At 37.0% G+C, this 19,216-nt stretch overlaps 3 protein-coding genes across 3 annotated transcripts; 1 reads left to right on the top strand and 2 right to left on the bottom strand.

The window, feature by feature from the left end:
* Positions 1-3,139: 3,139 nt before the first annotated feature.
* Positions 3,140-12,156, bottom strand: nop2 (NOP2 nucleolar protein homolog (yeast)). Its single transcript, XM_079895657.1, has 16 exons — positions 12,007-12,156; positions 11,382-11,509; positions 11,226-11,265; positions 11,079-11,137; positions 10,759-10,991; positions 10,212-10,437; positions 9,895-10,094; positions 9,491-9,580; positions 7,215-7,302; positions 6,980-7,120; positions 6,616-6,755; positions 6,388-6,477; positions 6,115-6,237; positions 4,812-4,909; positions 4,555-4,691; positions 3,140-4,478 (listed from the first exon to the last, which is right to left on the bottom strand). The coding sequence occupies exons 2-16, from the start codon at positions 11,485-11,487 to the stop codon at positions 4,030-4,032; spliced, it is 2,220 nt and encodes a 739-aa protein (XP_079751783.1). The 5' UTR covers positions 11,488-11,509; positions 12,007-12,156; the 3' UTR covers positions 3,140-4,029.
* A 300-nt stretch (positions 12,157-12,456) lies between these two features.
* gtf3c6 (general transcription factor IIIC, polypeptide 6, alpha) lies at positions 12,457-13,330 on the top strand. Its single transcript, XM_079893667.1, has one exon. It carries the CDS (start codon positions 12,687-12,689, stop codon positions 13,248-13,250), a length of 564 nt encoding a protein of 187 aa, XP_079749793.1. The 5' UTR covers positions 12,457-12,686; the 3' UTR covers positions 13,251-13,330.
* A 1,141-nt stretch (positions 13,331-14,471) lies between these two features.
* emg1 (EMG1 N1-specific pseudouridine methyltransferase) lies at positions 14,472-19,150 on the bottom strand. Its single transcript, XM_079893666.1, has 5 exons — positions 18,848-19,150; positions 18,615-18,716; positions 16,657-16,798; positions 14,986-15,194; positions 14,472-14,886 (listed from the first exon to the last, which is right to left on the bottom strand). Exons 1-5 carry the CDS (start codon positions 18,995-18,997, stop codon positions 14,773-14,775), a joined length of 717 nt encoding a protein of 238 aa, XP_079749792.1. The 5' UTR covers positions 18,998-19,150; the 3' UTR covers positions 14,472-14,772.
* Between the last annotated feature and the right edge of the window lie 66 nt (positions 19,151-19,216).

Raw genomic sequence — 19,216 nt, forward strand, 5'->3', positions numbered from 1 at the left:
CGCATGTTCTAAAGAGAGAAACCCGTAATTTAGAGCGTAAATGGAAACAAACTAATTTAGAGGTCTTTAGAATCGCGTGGAAAGACAGTATGTCACGTTATAAAAAGGCCCTAAAAGCGGCCAGGGCTGAGCACCTCCGCAAACTAATAGAAAATAACCAAAATAATCCAAGGTTTTTATTTAAAACCGTGGCTAGACTAACAAATAAACAGACATCACCCGAACAAAATATCCGGTTACAGTTTAGTAGTAATGATTTCATAAACTTCTTCACTGAGAAAATAGAAAACATCAGAACCACAATTGTAAACGTTCAATCTTCAATCGCGCCTTATAATTCAGCCTCAACTATCACCCCGCAAGAACAATTACAGTGCTTTACAGCTATAGAACAAAAAGAGTTAAATAAACTTATCATTTCATCTAAAACAACAACATGTTTATTAGATCCTATACCAACTAAACTATTGCAAGAAGTGTTACCTGTAGTGGAAGAGCCTCTCCTCAATATTATTAACTCGTCTTTATCTTTAGGTTATGTTCCATGAACATTTAAACTGGCAGTTATAAAACTTCTCATTAAGAAACCACAATTAGATCATAATAATCTAGCAAATTATAGACCCATTTCAAATCTTCCATTTATGTCTAAAATACTAAAAAAAGTTGTGTCCGCTCAACTGGGCTCTTTCTTGCAAGAAAATGACATCTATGAAAAGTTTCAGTCTGGATTCAGGCCGCACCATAGCACTGAAACTGCGCTCGTTAAAATCACAAATGATTTACTTTTAGCTTCTGACCAAGGCTGTAACTCAATACTAGTTTTACTTGATCTTAGTGCTGCGTTCGATACTATAGATCATACAATACTCTTAGATCGACTACAAAATTATACTGGTGTTCAAGGACAAGCATTAAGCTGGTTCAGATCATACTTATCAGACCGCTACAATTTTGTCTATTTAAATGGAGAAAAATCAATCATAACTTCAGTAATCTATGGAGTGCCGCAGGGATCTGTGTTAGGCCCTCTGTTATTCTCAATATATATGCTGCCACTTGGAAATATTATAAGGAAACATGGAATTAGTTTCCATTGTTATGCTGATGACACTCAAATATATATTTCATCACAGCCAGATGAAAACACTAAATTATCCAAATTGACAGAGTGTATTAAAGATATAAAAGATTGGATGACGCGTAATTTTCTTTTATTAAATCCAGACAAGACAGAGGTAATACTTATCGGTTCAAAAAAACGCCCACAAAACCTCTTATAATACAACTTTAACATCGTAGGATGTCCTGTTACTTTATCCTCTACAGTAAAAGACCTGGGTGTTATACTCGACTGTAACCTGTCTTTTGACAAACATATTTCATATGTTACAAAAACAGCCTTTTTCCACCTTAGAAACATTGCTAAGCTACGTAATATCCTATCAGTTTCTGATGCACAAAAGCTAGTTCATGCATTCATGACCTCGAGACTAGATTACTGTAATGCTTTATTAGCTGGTTGTCCTGCATCCTCAATAAACAAGCTACAGTTAGTCCAAAATGCAGCCGCTAAAGTTCTTACTAGATCAAGAAAATATGATCATATAACACCGATTTTATCATCACTGCATTGGTTACCTATAAAGTTCTGTATTAATTACAAGGTATTGCTACTGACTTATAAAGCCCTAAACGGCTTAGCTCCAGTCTATTTAACGGATCTTCTATCGCCCTATAATCCATCGCGCTCTTTAAGATCAATAAATTCGAGGCTTTTGGTCATACCTAGGATATCCAGATCAACCAAAGGAGGGAGATCATTTTCACATTTAGCTCCAAAACTCTGGAATAGCCTTCCTGATACTGTTCGTTGCTCAGACTCGCTCTCCCAGTTTAAAACTAGATTAAAGACGCATCTCTTCAGCCAGGCATTCATATAATATTCTTAATCTTACAGTTCAAACTACAATCCGGCCTCTAGTTCATAAATGCCAGAGGAGAACTGGCCCCCGACTGAGCCTGGGTTCTCCCAAGTTTTTTTTTTCTCCATTAGGTCACCTGATGGAGTTTTAGGACACCATTAGGTCACTTGATGGAGTTTTAGGACACCATTAGGTCACTTGATGGAGTTTTTCGGTTCCTTGCCACTGTTGCCTTTGGCTTGCTCAGTTGGGGATATTTAATTTTATTTTATCAATCAATAAATTCCACTAGAAACAAACCTTGTTGTATTATTTTACTTTAATACTGTGAAGCTGCTTTGATACAATCTGTATTGTGAAAGGCGCTATACAAATATACTTGACTTGACACTTAATATAATTATATATATGATCATGTGTTTGCAACTGATAAAAAGCATGTTCTATATATTATGCATGTCAGTAGTATGAATCTGGATGTAATACATTTGTCATGTAGTCATTGTCATGTGACCATTTTTAAGTAGTACTGTAGTCCGTTACTGATTGTAAACTACATGATGAAAAATGTAGTCAGTAACGTAATCTATTACATTACACATTTTAGGTAATATAATCAGACTACTATTTGATTACTTTTTACCCAACACATTTATCATACTGATTTGAATAGGATAATCTTGGCTTTTCCTGTCAACTCCTCTCCTGTGGCCTCGTGGGATACTAGAAGCACACTTAAGAGTCTCATCAGTAGTAGTAGGACATCCAGATACTTCACCTACTGTTTTACAAGTAGGTCTTTTATGAATTAGGGATGTGTAATGTGTAGTTTACGATAATATGATTATTGTTTTAATGATGTGCAACGTTAAGGAGTATGGCGATTTCACTGCGTGTCAGATGCAACTGTGTGTGAAAATACTGGAGATACACAAGAAGGGAAAACTCATCTGAACAGTACAAACCAGGAGCAGTAGTTCTTATTAAAGATAGACAGGACACTCCAACCCCTGCAATCATATGTTCAGGTGATCATGATAATTATCCTTCTACAATACCACTTAATCAGTGCGGTGTCAAACCAGTCTGATCTAAAACGCTTTCCCCACAGGCCTGCTGAATGGCTTCGTTTACCCTTCAGGCACAACCTTAAATTATCTCCTTGCATGCAATCACTGCAATGTGATTAAAATGAACGCTTTGCCTACACATGCGCTTCATTTCAACAGAATTAACAGCTCTGGGAGGAACAAGTGGTGATAATTGTGGTGTTTTGGGCCATCTTTTGTGGAGACAGAAGGATCTCATGCAAGCAGAGAGAAAACATCGCAGTTCGGAGGTTACGAGCTCAGGGCTTCACGATGCACAATACGATAAGTGCGTCACCATGACTACACAGGCACTGGGCCAAAAGGGTGGGAAGAAAGATCGCACATAGCTGGAGTTCATCTATTGAGCGTTTCAGCCATTTGAACCTGAAGAAAACTTTGCGCGTTGATAAATGCTCTGTGGCGGGAGCGAAGCGAAGTGGAAGTGAAAAGTGAAGTCAATAGGCTTTGCTGTATAGCAGTCGTGATGCACTCAGGCTCAAAGGAAAGTTTCACTTCTACCTCAACAGTTTTTGATCCGATTTCTGAGGTGATGTTCTGAAAGGCTGAAAGGAAAGGTCAGGTTAATATTCTCTTCCCAAGGAAGGCAATAACCAAAGTACATTAAGGTTTCAGACTTCGCTTTTTCAGACACCATACCGTTTATGAAACTTTCTCTTTAATTGGGTATGAGGGAAGAAAACAGACCACATACTCATTCCTTGGCAGCATTTCAGTTAAATGTTTCTTATTCAAAACAAAATCCATTAAAACGGACAGTATACATTTATAACACATACCACAAGGTTGAAGAAAACCTCACGGTAAAGCAATAAGGTTGACAAAAGTATTGGGAAGCAAGATAAATACACAAACTCATTGTGTACATTTCTGAAGGATGATCTTTGAGTCCTCAAAAGCAGGCTGGGATTGGTTAAACGTCCGGTTTTGTGTCAAACCACTGACGGACCCCAGTCCTGAGCATACAGGTCCATGTCAATTCATAGCAATGAATCTCACTGGCCACTTTCGTCTTGTCCAAGGATATTTTTTAACTTCTTAAATTTGTTTTTCCCCATTCTTTTCTTCAAGTTCTTCTTTTTCATTTTGTTTTTCTTCTCAAACTGGCTCCCCTTTTTCTTCTCCTTTACCACCTCTTTCGTTGAATCTCCGTTCAGTTCCTTTACCTTCTGCTTTTTGACAGGTTTCTCAACCTTTTTGGAAGTTTTACCATCCAACTTGGCAATTTTGGCTTTTTTGGGACCATCAGATTTCTTATTCTCAGATTTCACTCCAGCTTTCTTTGTGATGATGGGCGTCTCAGATTTGTTCTGTTTTAATTTCTGCTTCTTGCCCACGTTGCTTTTCGCTTTAGTTGAAGCGGGCTTCTGTTCCTTAGATTCTGGCTTTTGGATCTGCTCCGACGAGGCTGCAGTCTCCATTTTTGTAGATTCTTCTTCATTTTCTGAAAAATAAATTCAAAACATTAACATCAGATAGAAAAAAAAAAGTTGTGGAAACCATGGGAAATAACTACGCACCTGTTTCTTTTGCTGCAGTAGGGATTGTGTTAGACAGCTTCTTTAGCTTGGCCACAAAAAATCCATCCATGTTGTGGGAGTGAGGGTAGAATCGGCGAGACAGTTTGAGAGAGGGATGGAAACGTCTCTCTTTGAATCTGTGGAAAAGAGATGTGCATTATTTAATACGCTTTCCCTGGCAAACTCACTCACGTAACTCAATTTCTGGGAGTACAGCCTTTATTATTGTAGATGGATCTCAAATAAGGCCTCATTACCTGGTGAATCCCTCCTTGCCAAAGTCCAGTCCAGCAGGGACCAGCTTAACATTCCTCTTCTTTAGAGCATAGTCCACAACCCACTCATTCTCCTCCACCTATGGGGAAGACAAATCAAATCTTCATAAGAAATTCGCTTAAAATTAGAATATTTAGGAGGACATAAAATGCAATCATCCAGACATTTCAGTAGGTTTTCAGACAATGATTCAAACAATTACTCTCCATCCATCTCTTCCACCTTTCCTTTAAATGTTGCACTAAAGATCTGGTTTCAAATGCAATATCTGAGTCAGTCCATGTCAAATCAGACAATTAAGGTTTTTGCTGTACCAACTCCAACAAGATTTAGTTCATAGGTTGCTTATTTGTTGTTGGTGACCTAAAAGGTTAGTAAAATATTTATTGTAGATTCTAACACTTTCAGGCCCCTGAAGTATTCATTATTTCCAGACCAAAAAACGTCTCATGTGGAAAGCCATGTTCAGGGTATGATTTCTTAAGTATTATGATTGCTGGCCACTAAGGAATTGGTCATTTGTTCCCGTCAAACTCAAATGGCTTGCAGTCTCCTCTGAGACACAAATATTTTCATAAAATGTGAGATATTAACATTTGAAGAATCCTGAAAAGCACCTTGGGCACACATTACCATTCAAAAGTTTGGGGTCAATATAATGGTTTTTTTTTTTTAAAGAAATAGACTTTTATTCCGCAAGGATGCATTAAATTAATCAAGTGTGACAGTAAAGACATTTATAATGTTACAAAGGATTTCTAATTCAAATAAATGCTGTTCTTTTGAACATTCTATTCATCAAATCATCCTGTCTCATACTTTCCACAAAAAATTATTAAACAGCACAACTGTTTTCAACATTTATAATTAGATTATGTGACACTTAAGACTAGAGTAATGGCTGTTGAAAATTCATTTTAAAACAGAAAATAGTTCTTTTAAATTGTGCTTTGATTAATTTAGCATGAAATAATTATACCAATCCCAAACTTTTGTAGTAAGGGTAGTGGATACTTCAAATCTAATTTTTAATATATAAAACTAAAATTTCAAGTACCCCTGTAGTTAATTTTATCCTTTAAAACTTACCTTTGATCACCAAAATTACATATGTAAAGGTTTTTTCCCGCTTTAATCTATAGACCTAAATTATAGTTTATTGCAGTTATTGAAATTACTATTCAGTTACTAAAGTGCAAAAAATAAGACTTATAAAATATCCGATATGTTCTGCGCACTGGATGTCAGAGGCTAAAATAAATGAATCTGTATTGGTTAACTCACCATAATAGAGCATGTGGAATAAACAAGGTATCCGCCAGTTGAAGAATCAGCATTGACAGAGTCGATAGCAGACAGGAGGAGCTCCTTCTGCAGGTGAGCCGAGCGAAGAATATCAGCCTCATCCTGAGAAAGAGAGAAATACTTTAGAATTCTGAATGGAGGATGTGCAAAAACTAAACAAATCCTTCAGAATAAAGGCTGAAGGAAGTCTTTAAAAACTTTAACATCAAATGCCAAAAGAATGAAAACGGGTGACTTTCAGAACAGAATCACCTTGTTGGTTTTAACTGCTGGATCTTTGGAAATGACTCCTGTACCGGAGCAAGGAGCATCCAAAAGCACTCTGTCGAAACCTCCCATCACCTACAACACAAAATGAAACGCCTCAGATTAGACACTGCTTAGGGGAATGATGCCAAAAACAAAGCAGAAAATGATTTTTAATGACAACATGGTTAACTGAAAACGAAATATTCTAAATTAAAAACGGACAATGCGGACCTTTGGGAATTGTCTGCCATCATAGTTGCAGATGACCGCATTAGTGACACCGAGACGATGGATGTTTCCCACCACGCTCTTCAGTCTCTCTGCGTTTGCGTCATTAGCCACAATCATGCCTGTGTTCCTCATGAGCTGAGCTGCATCACACAAATGATACACATTTTGGCTTTAGACACCCCAGAATCATTTCCTGATGCTTGCTTTTTAACACAACATTGTAGAAAGGCAAGCATGTGCATTATTTCTACATGACTTTTATTCTTTGGTGCCAACTGTGCCAAAAAAAATAAAAAGACTCTGAGATTAGCCACTTCACAAAAACAGCAGTTGGTGTGACTGCCATGGAGAAGCATATGCTCACCCATATATGTGGTCTTGCCTCCTGGAGCGGCACTCATGTCTAACACCGACTCCCCCTCCTGGGGAGACAGCGCCATTACAGGGAGAAATGATGATGCCCCTTGCAGCATGTACTGGCCTGCCAAATATTCTGGAGTTGCTCCTGTATGAAAGAGAGAATTACAATTAACACTTACAATCACCAGTAAATTAAGAAAGAAGAAAAAAAATTATTTTGAAATGACACTGGAACCGACCTATGGGAACAGAAGAGTCATAGATAACCAGCCCCGTTTTGGACCATTTCCCCAATGGATCCAGGTTTACTCCTCTGTTAATCAAAGCCTGTGTTAAAAAAACAGAAGTCATAAGAACCAGGAATCATTTGTGAACCAGACTGACATGCGTCAATGGCATTTTGGGTTTGTTTACACCTGTTATTAACGTCCGTTTTGGTCAGACGTGATGCTTGGTAATCTCTTAAAAAAAGAAAGGTTCCTAAAGGGGGTTTTCTCGGTGATGCTAAAGAAGAAACATTTTTGGTTAGCCAAAGCAACTTCCTGTGAACAAGTCTTAACGAACCTCTTTTCTTAGTGTAAATAACACTTTAAAAATCTAAAGAACCTTTCTACGATAAAGAACATTTTATGGAAGAGAATGGTTATTTATGGACTATAGATGCCAATAAAGAATCTCATCTGACCACTTGTCTCAGATTTTGTGACTGTATACAGTACTCAAAATGAGTGTTAAAGTCGGCATGAAATGAAAGTTTACTATTTTTGTGAACGATTCATCAATTAGCATGTGAAAAACATTTTTGGGACCTTGTAATGTTAAATTAAAATGTCCTAACTGGATTTTCCAGTGAAAAATAAACTCCTCTCTAGTGACATGTTGGACTTCACCAATCATTTAGTCCGCTTAAACCCCGCCCCCCTCAATTGACTGCAAACATCTCAAAATCAAATCTAAAACTGATGCATATAACCAAGTATACGTCATACATTTTTTGTTACTCAATCCATTACAATTGGACGTACATTAAAACATAAAAGAAAACAAAAACCTCTCGCTACTTCCATTTCATCAAGACCTTAAGGTGCAGTTATATTTATCTTCACACTGCAAAATGCAATCAATGGGAGTCCCTGTGTTACAGAAAATCTGAGAGGCTCGATGTTTTAGTCAAAGTCCTATTCAGGTGCACCATTTGTTTTTAAAGCAAAACGTAGCTGGGACGTCATAAGCTCTCCATAAAGTACCTTGCAGTCGCATAATATGACATTTACCAAGGCGGTATTAACATTAAGTGACATGACATCTGATGCACAGAAGCCAATGACACGTCGCTAGGCTTAGTGACACATCCAGTCTTCATTGGCATGTGCCAGTGGATATTGGCATGTGCCACTGACAATGTTGTGAAACACTGACGACATGTCGCGGAACATGTCGCCGTATGATGTGACACCTCCAGTAGCGACTGACAGACGAGTCGAGCAGCTATACTGACATAACTGTGACACAAATTCCTAAATAAATAGCCTAATTTAATGATATTCTAAAATAAATGTCAATAAAACACATTGTCAGTTTGTCACGTCTGCCGCTGAATGTCTTCTAATACCAGTGCTGTTGTTGTTTATCACGCAATGTCGCAAACTGCTCATTCTAGGAAGGAAGTGAAATAAATCTATCATGGGTCACTACGAATAACGCATTAACATTTACATTTAGTCATTTACCAGACGCTTTTGTCCAAAGCGACTTACAAATTAGGACTAAGTTAAGCGAGTCATAGTGAAGAGGCAAAAACAACGCAAGAAGTGCTCAAAATACGAAGTTCGGGCATTATTCAGAGTAGCATCAGCCCGATAAACAAGGATTTAAAGGAAAAGGAAAGGGTTTTTTTTTTCTCTTTTCTTTTTTGCTCATGGAAGAGATGGGTTTTCAGCTGTCTTTTGAATGTTGTCAGGGATTCTGCATTCCGGATGAGGGTGGGGAGAGCGTTCCACCAGCATGGAACTGTGAATGAGAATGTTCTGGAAAGTGATTTTGTGGCTCTCTGTGATGGAACCATGAGACGTCGCTCGTTGACCGATCGATTAACAGTCGCATCCGTTACTGTAAACCTTTATTATTGCATGATGCTGCACGCACGCCAGTAGCTTAGTAAATATTCATCAAAATAAAATATTTTTCAACTAATAATCAAAGCAAAAAATATTTAGTTGCACAAAAGTTATCAGTAACTTCAAAACTAGGCTTAGTTGGAACATACGCACCTGGGCGTTTACCTTATGGGCATTAACTTTTCGATGTCCGGGTGGATCAGGATACACTAGCATTTAACAACTTCGATGTGGTAACGTGTTTTCCACTAGCTCTTATGAGGTTTCAGTAATTGGATCATGTTTTGGAACCCAATATCATTTAGCACCATTCGATCACAAACCAGGCGTAAATGGAGCGTCTGATACAAAATATCACAACATTTTGGAAAAAGATTAAAAAAGAAGACTTTCCAGACCTGAGCCAAGTCTCTCCTTCTGGTTTTCAGGGTGTTGGTTCTGATGGTGACCGGCCTGTGAATTTCATTGGCCTCAAGAAAATCAATCAGCTGAAACAGAACATTTATATTTGTATATCAATATATACAATGTATATCAATGTATTTGGCACACAAAACCTTTCCAAAGTTTAACAAAGAATTTGGTTCTGATATAGATGTACTGTCAATTCATATAGAGGTGGAGGGGGTGTGACCATCCACCCCTTCAGATCTTGACAGACATTTGCTTTATCCCGTTAGCATAGCCACACACCTTGTGAGGAAGCAGATGTGTGGTACTAAAAACAGGAAGCATCTATACTTGGCTGTCATGCCAAGTTACTCATCATTACAGACTAAAAAGCAAGAGCACACACACACACCTCAGAGAGAGAGAACAGGTCCATGAGTTTGCTGATGAGGAAAGGGTTGTAGCTGTAATAGGTGCAGAGGTCAGAGCGCAGCAGAGAGAGATACTCCGATCTTTCCTTGCCTTCCTCTCTCTTCTCACTGAAGTGAGACAGCACATCCACATTATCTTTGATCCTCTGATGGATGGTCTGCAAGTCCATCAGTAAAAGACCTAGATACACGCGAGACGGAGGGCGGCGACTTAGAATACACCTCTAGATCAAACTAAATCCGGGAGAGGCTATGGAAATCTGTAGTTTGATGACAAAAAAAAGTTGGACTTCCTTACCTTCCTTGGCTCTATCCGCCGCAGCGGGGAGTTTGAATTGCTCCGTCTCGTCAATATTTGCCTGCACAGTATCCTCTTCCTCCTCATCTTCCTTTAAATCTTTCTTTCCCTCTTCTTCGTCGTCATCGTCATCATCATCATCATCATCATCATCATCATCATCACTCTCTGGTTTCATGCTTGTTTGTTTTTTCTGTTTTCTTGCAGCTTTCTCTATTGGCAGAAGCTGACACGGCAAAGGATGATGGGACACAATTAGGAATTGGCTATGCTTGGAATACAATGCAGACTCTTTTTTATATTATTATTAAAATATATATTGTATAGTACTGTAACGTTGTACATTTTTAAAATTGCTGTTGATATCACTTCCAGTTATCTTTCATAGAAATGGAAAGTCAAGCACACTCCATTGTGGGATACAGTGTTTTGTGCTCCCAAACTTCACATTTATCAAAAGTAGTGGGACATCCGGATGTTTAATGGAGAAATGTGACATGCTGCACAAAAGGTCAAGATTTTCTCTATACAAATGTTTGTTTAATACCTCTTCTCCATCACTGTCTTGTTCATCCCCTTCATCAGCACCATAGTCATCCACCATTTCTTCATCATCATCATCATCTTTCGCCATTCCCTTGTGATCTAAGTCCTTTACAACATCATCATCATCATCTTCTTCTTCCCATTGGCTGTCGCTGTCCTCATCTTCCTCGCATTGTTCAATCTTTCGTTTCCGCTGTGCTGGTTTGAGCCATTCACTATTCTCATCTGAGAATCCTGCAATAAATATGAATTGATTTGCAAATTCAACGGTGTAGAAACATAGTTATTCCATTTTTGTTTCATTTTTAAACCTTTATATACCTTTTTTGGGCTTTTCCTCTTGTTTGGGTTTTTTGGTCACTTGAGTTCTCTTTACAGCTCTGTTGAAATTAAAATAATAATAATAAATGACAAGTTAGCATCAGAAAGCTAAGGAAAAAAAAAATCTCCTAATCAAAAGAATTTTACCGTTTTCTTCCTCTGCTTGAAAGTTTTTTAGGCCCCTCATCTGTGAACAGAAGATAACCATTGTTATAACTGTTTGAATATATGCATATACAGTCATTATATATCTCAATAATGAATGAATGAATGGAATAATCACTCAAAGTATGTGTGATTTACCATCAACCAAAAACTTGGACAGCTCAGTTTCGGCTCCCTTCTGTTTCCTAGCCTTACGTCCAGGTCCTCTTTTCACCCTAATGGAGGGATCCAACTTTCTGCCCATGATTGACACCTACAAAGTTGTTCTGGGGTAACAAAACAAGCAATCAATAAAACAGCTTTGACCAGAAGTAAAAACATGATTATTATAAGGTTAGAAACACAAAAACCAGTTGGCATGTCCCATGTGGCTTTCATACTGTAACGTTATAATATCACTCTCATGTAAACATAACCATCTACACAATTCAAAGCTTCCATTGTAATAAAATAGATGTATGGCTTGTAATCGTGACAAATACAACTTTTACTTGCATAACTGGCTGTTTGATTGACAGATCGGAGCGTGATGCTGCTTCCACAATGTAACACTGGTAAGTTAATGCTACTATATTCATTAGGTCAATAAAATGTAGGCCCATTATGTTTATATTATTGTAGTAAATTCAATATCATGTTTAGATAGAACACATTTGGTTGTATTTTGCGCACAATTTACTAGCACGCTGCAAACTACGAGACTAGCTTACTGTGAACCGATTAAGACACAAAAGTAGTAACTGTAAACCCAACAGATACTTACTGTTTAACAAAAACAAGTTCTTGCGATTATCCCGATCTTCTCTAGAACACTCCGAGAAATTGTAGCTTTAATTTACAAAAGTTGCCATGTGCCTCTCATGCTGCAGTGAACTAGCGCACATGTGACTACAGCAGCACACGTTGGACTCCCGGAAGTTGTTAGCGATGCCCGATTCGTGACCGATTCATTCTTTGGAGTCGGATCTTTTCTAAATCGGTGGATTTTTTTGCCTCCTCGTTTTTTCCCCAGGTGAACGGAGGTTTAAATGAATTTACTTCAGTAGCCGAATATCACAAACAGCTTAAAATTGTATTTAAATATACAAGAACGTTTCTTGACTAAATAATTTAAGTACTTACTGACGTAAAATTAAAATTATATTTAGGTTCTAAGTGTTCAAGCTGAATTATGGTTGCAAAAAAATGAACTGGGACACACGAAACTGCAATAAAGACCTTTATTTAAAAACTTTAAAACCAGCAATCAGCAGCGAGTGAACGTTACGTAAAACGCTTATCGTCTTTGAGCCGGTTCTTAAAACCGAACTGTTCGAAAGAACCGATTCGCGTAAATGAATCGCACACATTACTACTTCCGTCGCGCACATTCTGCGAAGGAAATTCGCAACTTGAAGTTGTCGGAGAGAGCTTCAACTCAAGGGTTGAGTGAACACAACTGGCATGGAGGACGAATGGGAGGAGGAGGAGCAGCTGGTTGTGGCGGAACTGTCTGGAATGATCGGCTCTGATTTACTGTCCAGTCGGCAGAGCACCTGTAAGATAGTGGACATCGACAGCGAGCAGCCCATGATGCAGGTGGGCCGGTATCTGTTCGCTGGAGAATACGAGGACGCCATCGGAACATGTGTGTTTTTTGAAGAGGATGGTGCAGACTCTAAACCAGCCCTTAAATACAAATGTCACACCGTGAAGAAGCTGATGCTGCAGCGGACGTTTCTCTCCGAGAGGAAGGAGGACGAGCCCGTCTCTAACCGCATAGAGGTGCTGGCTCTCCACGATGAGGAGTCGGTCGGACGCAAGAGCGCAGTTTGTCACTACCTGGATCCGATAGACACAGAGAAATCGGCGCTAGACGAATCTAAAGATTGCCATGGTCCAGAGATGAGCGAGGAATCAGCGGCTGAACTGGAGGAGACTCTTCTGGAGAACTCCACTGAGGAGCCGATGAACGCCAGCAGCTCTTCTGCACTGGCGGCTGTAGAAGAAAAGGACGATAGCTCTTGAAAGACTGCTTGACTTCTGACAATGTACATTCTGCGTCATGTACATATGCTTTCTGGTTAATAAAAGTTTTGTATTTTGTAGTCCGGTATGAATGTCTGTCCTATGGCGTCCTAAATAAGTTGCATAAATAATTCTATCTATCTATCGCTCTATCTACCGATCATCTCTTTCTATCGATTGTTCTATCTTAATCTTTCTATCAATCGATAGTTCTCTATTGTTCCATCTATCATTTGTTCTATCGTTCTTAATCAACCATTCTATCGATTTTTTATTTTTCGATCTATCAGTCATTCTATCGATCAATCTTTATCTGTCTATTGATCTTTCTATCTATTGATCGTTCTGTCTTTCAACTTTTCTATCAATTGTTCCATCTATCGATCATTCAATTAATCTTTCTATCTATCACCAATTGTTCTTCTATCTATCTATCAATTGTTCTATCTTTCCATCTATCGTTATATCTATTGATCATTTAATCTTTCTATCGATCGATCATACTATCTATCGTTCAAACTTTCTATCTATCTTTGTTTATCGATCTTTCAATCTATCGATCATTCTATCTATTGTTCAATCTTTCTATCTATCGATCGTTCTATTGTTCCATCTATCGATCGTTCTATTGTTCCATCTATCGATCGTTCTATCTGAATTCAATTAATTTGAATTATTCAGGTTAAACGGAAAGAACTGACTCGAATGAATGCTTCTCACAAATCACCATCTATTCTAGACAGTGACTAATTCAGAAAGAAAAATGTAATAACTGGGTGGAGTACTACATATAAGCATTTCCATGACTTTTATATCAGATTTCAGTTCTTTTCCTGTGTGAACATTAACATTTAGCCTAAAATGGTGTTGTAATTTTGTTACATGAGAAAAAAAACATCTTGAATAATAGAAAAACTACAAAAGCAATTTGCCAAAACCTACAGATGGCCAACATACAAAATCTGAGGCAGGAACTCAAATGAAAAAAAAAAAAAAAAGAGTCCTGTTAGGACATGTGCCAACTGTGTAAAGAAATAAAGAACAAACATCAAGCCTAGAAAAAAAACAAAAACAAAAAAAAACCATTTAAGTAACATCTAAACCAGTAAAGTTGAAGATAAAGGAAGCTAAAGAGTCCAGAGAGACTGAACTCAGGAGGAGAGACTGTCTAGTGGGAATGAAGAACATAAGAATAAAGCTGAAGTACCTGATTTTAAAAGAGAATTTGAAACCTCCATTTTATTGCAAGGAGAAAAAAAAGGAAAAGTGTTGTTTTACATATCAGGAACAGATTTAAATGCAAATCTGGGTTTATTATTAAATGTGTAAACCTATACAAAAAGGTTTAGGTTTAATACCCCACATTTAAAGAGTATGCAGCGTGTTAAAATTGTGTTACAATACATGAAATAATCTCCTCTGTTGTGACGTCACATATGAAACACATACACACAGAATGCGGTCCAAAGGTCTGTTCCCTAAATCAGGCAGAAACATGACAGTTCATATCAGTTTGGTTTTGTCATAAGACTCCCCAGACCTCCTCAAACGCTGAACACATCTTGGCACAGGTGAGAGCTGCAGATAGAGGATAGTTACTGATGGACAAGGTCTTCTCTGTGTAGTCGACATTCACCTACATCAGGATTGAGAAACAGAATTTAGTATGCTGTTTAGTGATGAAAATTCACGTTTATGAAATCATTTTCTATGCATGGAGAGTATATACACTCACTGCTCCATGCGCAAATGCTCCAATGACAATAGCGGCAGGTCCATCTTTAGGGACGATTGTTCTGGGACATACAGCATCTCCTGCTTTGAACGATGTGGAAAATCGGGGGCATCCAGGTGGCAGGTGGTCCGACACTGGATTTTTAATGAGCCTCAACAAACGCTGAGAGCCATCCGCTGCTCTCACACACAACTTGTGCAGGAGCTGGACTGTAGGAGGACACATTGTAGGAAACTAAATTTACATACAGCATTACAGGTGTTTTTTGCATTACAAGGTAACACTTTATTTTAAGGTGTTGTTACAAGTCACATGTACTTACTATAGTAATGATAGTAAATAATGTACACTCCTAGGCAAAAAAATGGGCCAAGCCCAAAATGGCTAAACTAAGCTATTCATTGTCTAAACCACAAATTATTGGTTCATTACCAAAAATTTAAGCAAATTAACTACTTAAAAGCCCCTGCTGTCTCAGCAAAACATCAAAGATGGAATGTAGTTTTGGCAGAATATGGGAAGTTGTGTGTGGTGTAAATAATCACAATGAAACATGGTGATGCTCCAGAGAAGTGTCTTCGAAAATCTGCTGAGAAATATAGGAGAATATTCCAGAATGGCTTGCTTCCCACAATTAAAAAGTTATTATCTAAAGAGATCAGATATTTTTCAACAAGACAATGCTCCTGCCCAAATTTCAAAGACAACCAAGAAGTAGCTTGAGAACAAGTCCATCAGTCTCATGTTTTGGCTTGTCAGAGTCCAGATTTGAACCCTAAAGAGAATATTTGGTCTCACATTAAACTAACTAGGAGACAATTTTCAACAACTCACTAACTGTTTGAAGCCATCAACACTGAGTGAAACAACACTGAGTCTTCCTGTAAAAAGCTGTCTGCAAGTTGGAGAAGGCTATTCCGTGCTAAGTTACATTATCTACAGTATTTGTGCAATTCTTGCTAATTTCCTGACTAGTGATTTGTGATTAAAATGGTTAAGACCATTAAAAGACCACTAAATATTTTGCCATTTTTCTTTTGCCCAGGAGTGGCTACAGTTTTCTATTCATCTTTGTTCATGTTATTTAATAAAAAAAATATAGCTGTTCAATGTTTGTTCATGTTAGTTCACAGTGCATTAACTAATGTTAACAAATACAACTTTTGATTTTAATAATGTATGAGTAAATGCTGAAATTAACTAAGATTAATAAATGCTGTAGAAGAGCACGTCATTATTAGTTAAATCACATTTTCCCGTTTTGAATTGAAAATATGCGATAATTTACATGATGCATACATGATTCATAACTGATTCTAATGAGACAGGAAACATTTTGCATATTAATTAGTGAATGTATGCATATTTAAATATTATTTGCAAATAATGCAAATTGATCAGCTCACAACTGCAATTAGAACTAGAACTTTTTACCTAGAATTTTTTAATTCCCTTAAATTTTTTATTTAAATAAAGACTCCCTTCCCGCCAAAAGTTGGATTACAAGTAACCAACCCTAAACTTAACCATATAGTAAATACATGTAGTTAATCAATATTACTCAGTTCTTATTTGTGTAATTACACTAACTACATCACCTTAAAATAGTGTAACATGTTACAATACCGACATTACAGTCAATGTGCAAATGGAGCCTCCATGTTAATTTACCCATTAGTCCACAAAATCGTGCAAAGGTGCGAGGAATTCTTGTCTGTGGGTTGATCTCGATCAAAACATTCTTCTCTGTGTGAATGTACACTTGCAGCAGTCCAGCTCTATTCAAAGGACTGTCCAGTAACATCAGCAGGCACTGTGGGAAAGCAGACGTGACATTCAGAGGACAGATGTGGGACAAATAAAAATCTCACGACCAAAATCATCAGAAGATGGCTTGTTTTCTTCTTTTAACCTTCATAATGCATTCAAAACCTGCATACCATTTGGACACCGTGTAAGTTTTTAAAACAGTCATACCTTTTTCAACTAAAACAATATTGTATGTGATCAATAACTTCTCGCTAATGAGTAAATGTGCAAACATGTCAGTTTTGGCTGATAGCGTGATATTACCATATTATTAAATTTAAGCCCTTTTTAAAAATCTTTAAAATTTGAACTGTTACATTACAACAGAAAAAACACTAATGCAAGAAAAACAAAAATTTCTCATACATATGAAATTTACAAGAATATAATCTGAGTATGAACAGTATCAACTTATCATACTGCAATGTTTATCAACACAATTCAGTCCCAAAAGTGTGTGAGAGACAAAACCGAAAACCGTGTGTATATATATATATATATATATATATATATATATATATATATATATATATATATATATATATATAAATTATATATCCTCCTGAGACCCAGACAAAAAAAGTTTTGTGAATTTAATTTTTTTCCATGTCATCACACTGTTTAGAGCACAATAAACAAATGGTAAAAAAACATTTTTGAAAAATAATATTTTATTTATACGTTATGCTATGTCCTCTGTAGTGGACGCCAGGACTAAGTTGTTTAAAAAATAAAATGACATGAAATTATATGTATAGGCAAAAACAATGGGATTTTTTTTCAATCACCAATAAATTTGGGGGTTTCAGGATTTTTTCAACCAAAATTTGTATAAAGATTATTCTCAACTATGTTATGAAAGAAATAACGGAATGAATTGATACACCATTTTACTTTATGCAATATGTGGGTAAAATGGCCATAAATTAATATTCCCATTCAATGCAATGTATCTATACACTGTATCTAATTTGCACATTAATGTGTTCTTGGAGCAACATTTAATGAAAAAAGAAGTGTAACAATTGGAGTAATAATTGGCATTAATTGGAGTAATAATATCTAATATTTCATAGGAATATTTCCATATTCACTTGTTGTGTCTCACAAAATGCCTGATAAACATGATTTAAGTCCTGATGTCCTCTACAGTGGACACGTTTGAAATCAACGCCCTGTTCTGTAACAAAGTAATTTTTGTTTATTTGAAACCCCTTAACATTTTCCTGAGATGTTGTTTTATGAAATACAATTTGAAAAGTAGTCCAATTTAAATTATAATTACAATATATTATCATATTTCCATAAGAATGCTACATTTGATCACTAAATTAATGTCAGACATTTTTAAAGACCAAGGAGAAGTTGTTTTCATGGTGAAACCTCAAAACATTTGGTATCTCTGAAAAGTCCTGAATGTGCTCTTTACAGGACACCCAGGTTGTGTCATGTGACATGTATGATGTCTGAGAAATTCACTAAAAAATAATGTCCACTACAGTGGACAAAAGTCTATTCTTGGGTCCCAGGAGGATATAAATTCTGCTGCATAACTTACATAATTTGTAAAGCCTCGGTTGATGTCCTGGTCCAAATTGACAACGCAAAAGGTGTAACTTTATTAAAATAGTAAGATATCTTATATAACTTTAAAAACTACGCTTTACTAAAACTATAGAATTTGTGTACATCTCCAAAAAATCGATAAAAACGAACCCCGGTGTATTATGGGGATTAATATGGGCATGGTAATATTGAAATGGTTTAGATGACGAAAACTAACAACATGAACGCGCATTTCAAACACTGGAGAGCTTTACCTGATGTGTGATATCAGGGCGAATCGTCCCAGGGTCTCTTCCACTCTTCAAAATCATACTCTTATGCTGATCACAGTTCAGCAACTCAAATGTCTTTCCAACCTGAACAGAAACACGTTCACATTTAAATGCTGAAACATATGGTTATTAAAAATATTATTATTAATGTAAAGTGAACAACACCCGGTCCAACACTAAAGTTTATATCTCTACCGAGCCTCCTTGTCTTTTACCTTTACGGTTTCAAGAGTCGCTCCTTCTAAAACAACAACAAGACGCTTTTCCGTCATCTGATCGTGCAGACTTCTTTGGTGTTTTGCCGGTTTTGGTTCATATTCATCTAAATGCTTCAGACCACGCTTGTCTCCAGCGCGTGCAGCCATGTTGACACATCAAATGTACGTCACAACAACGCGTTTGTTCATAGTGGCGCACGCTGATGACGGTCTCTCTACATAATTAAAAATGTCGCTGTAAAATACTACTACACTTGACCACCTATTAATTAAATGACATTATGTTATTATGAAAACAATAATACATTTATAAACACAATTTTAAATACCAAAAATACCAAGAATCATCGATTTTTGCTTGTGTCA

Source organism: Squalius cephalus (genome assembly GCF_949319135.1).
Source record: "Squalius cephalus genome assembly, chromosome: 15".
Lineage (NCBI taxonomy): Eukaryota > Metazoa > Chordata > Actinopteri > Cypriniformes > Leuciscidae > Squalius > Squalius cephalus.

What these genes read in the sequence shown, in the direction of transcription:
- nop2 (XM_079895657.1), bottom strand. Translation starts at nt 11,487, where the DNA reads ATGGGCAGAAAGTTGGATCCCTCCATTAGGGTGAAAAGAGGACCTGGA. An exon ending in GGCGGATAGAGCCAAGGAAG is followed by an intron (nt 10,095 to 10,211) that starts GTAAGGAAGTCC and finishes GCGTGTATCTAG; the next exon opens with GTCTTTTACTGATGGACTTG. An exon ending in GGCAAGGAGGGATTCACCAG is followed by an intron (nt 4,692 to 4,811) that starts GTAATGAGGCCT and finishes TCTTTTCCACAG; the next exon opens with ATTCAAAGAGAGACGTTTCC.
- gtf3c6 (XM_079893667.1), top strand. Translation starts at nt 12,687, where the DNA reads ATGGAGGACGAATGGGAGGAGGAGGAGCAGCTGGTTGTGGCGGAACTG.
- emg1 (XM_079893666.1), bottom strand. Translation starts at nt 18,997, where the DNA reads ATGGCTGCACGCGCTGGAGACAAGCGTGGTCTGAAGCATTTAGATGAA. An exon ending in ACGATTTTGTGGACTAATGG is followed by an intron (nt 15,195 to 16,656) that starts GTAAATTAACAT and finishes GTCCTCCTACAG; the next exon opens with TCCAGCTCCTGCACAAGTTG. An exon ending in GAGCATTTGCGCATGGAGCA is followed by an intron (nt 14,887 to 14,985) that starts GTGAGTGTATAT and finishes ATCCTGATGTAG; the next exon opens with GTGAATGTCGACTACACAGA.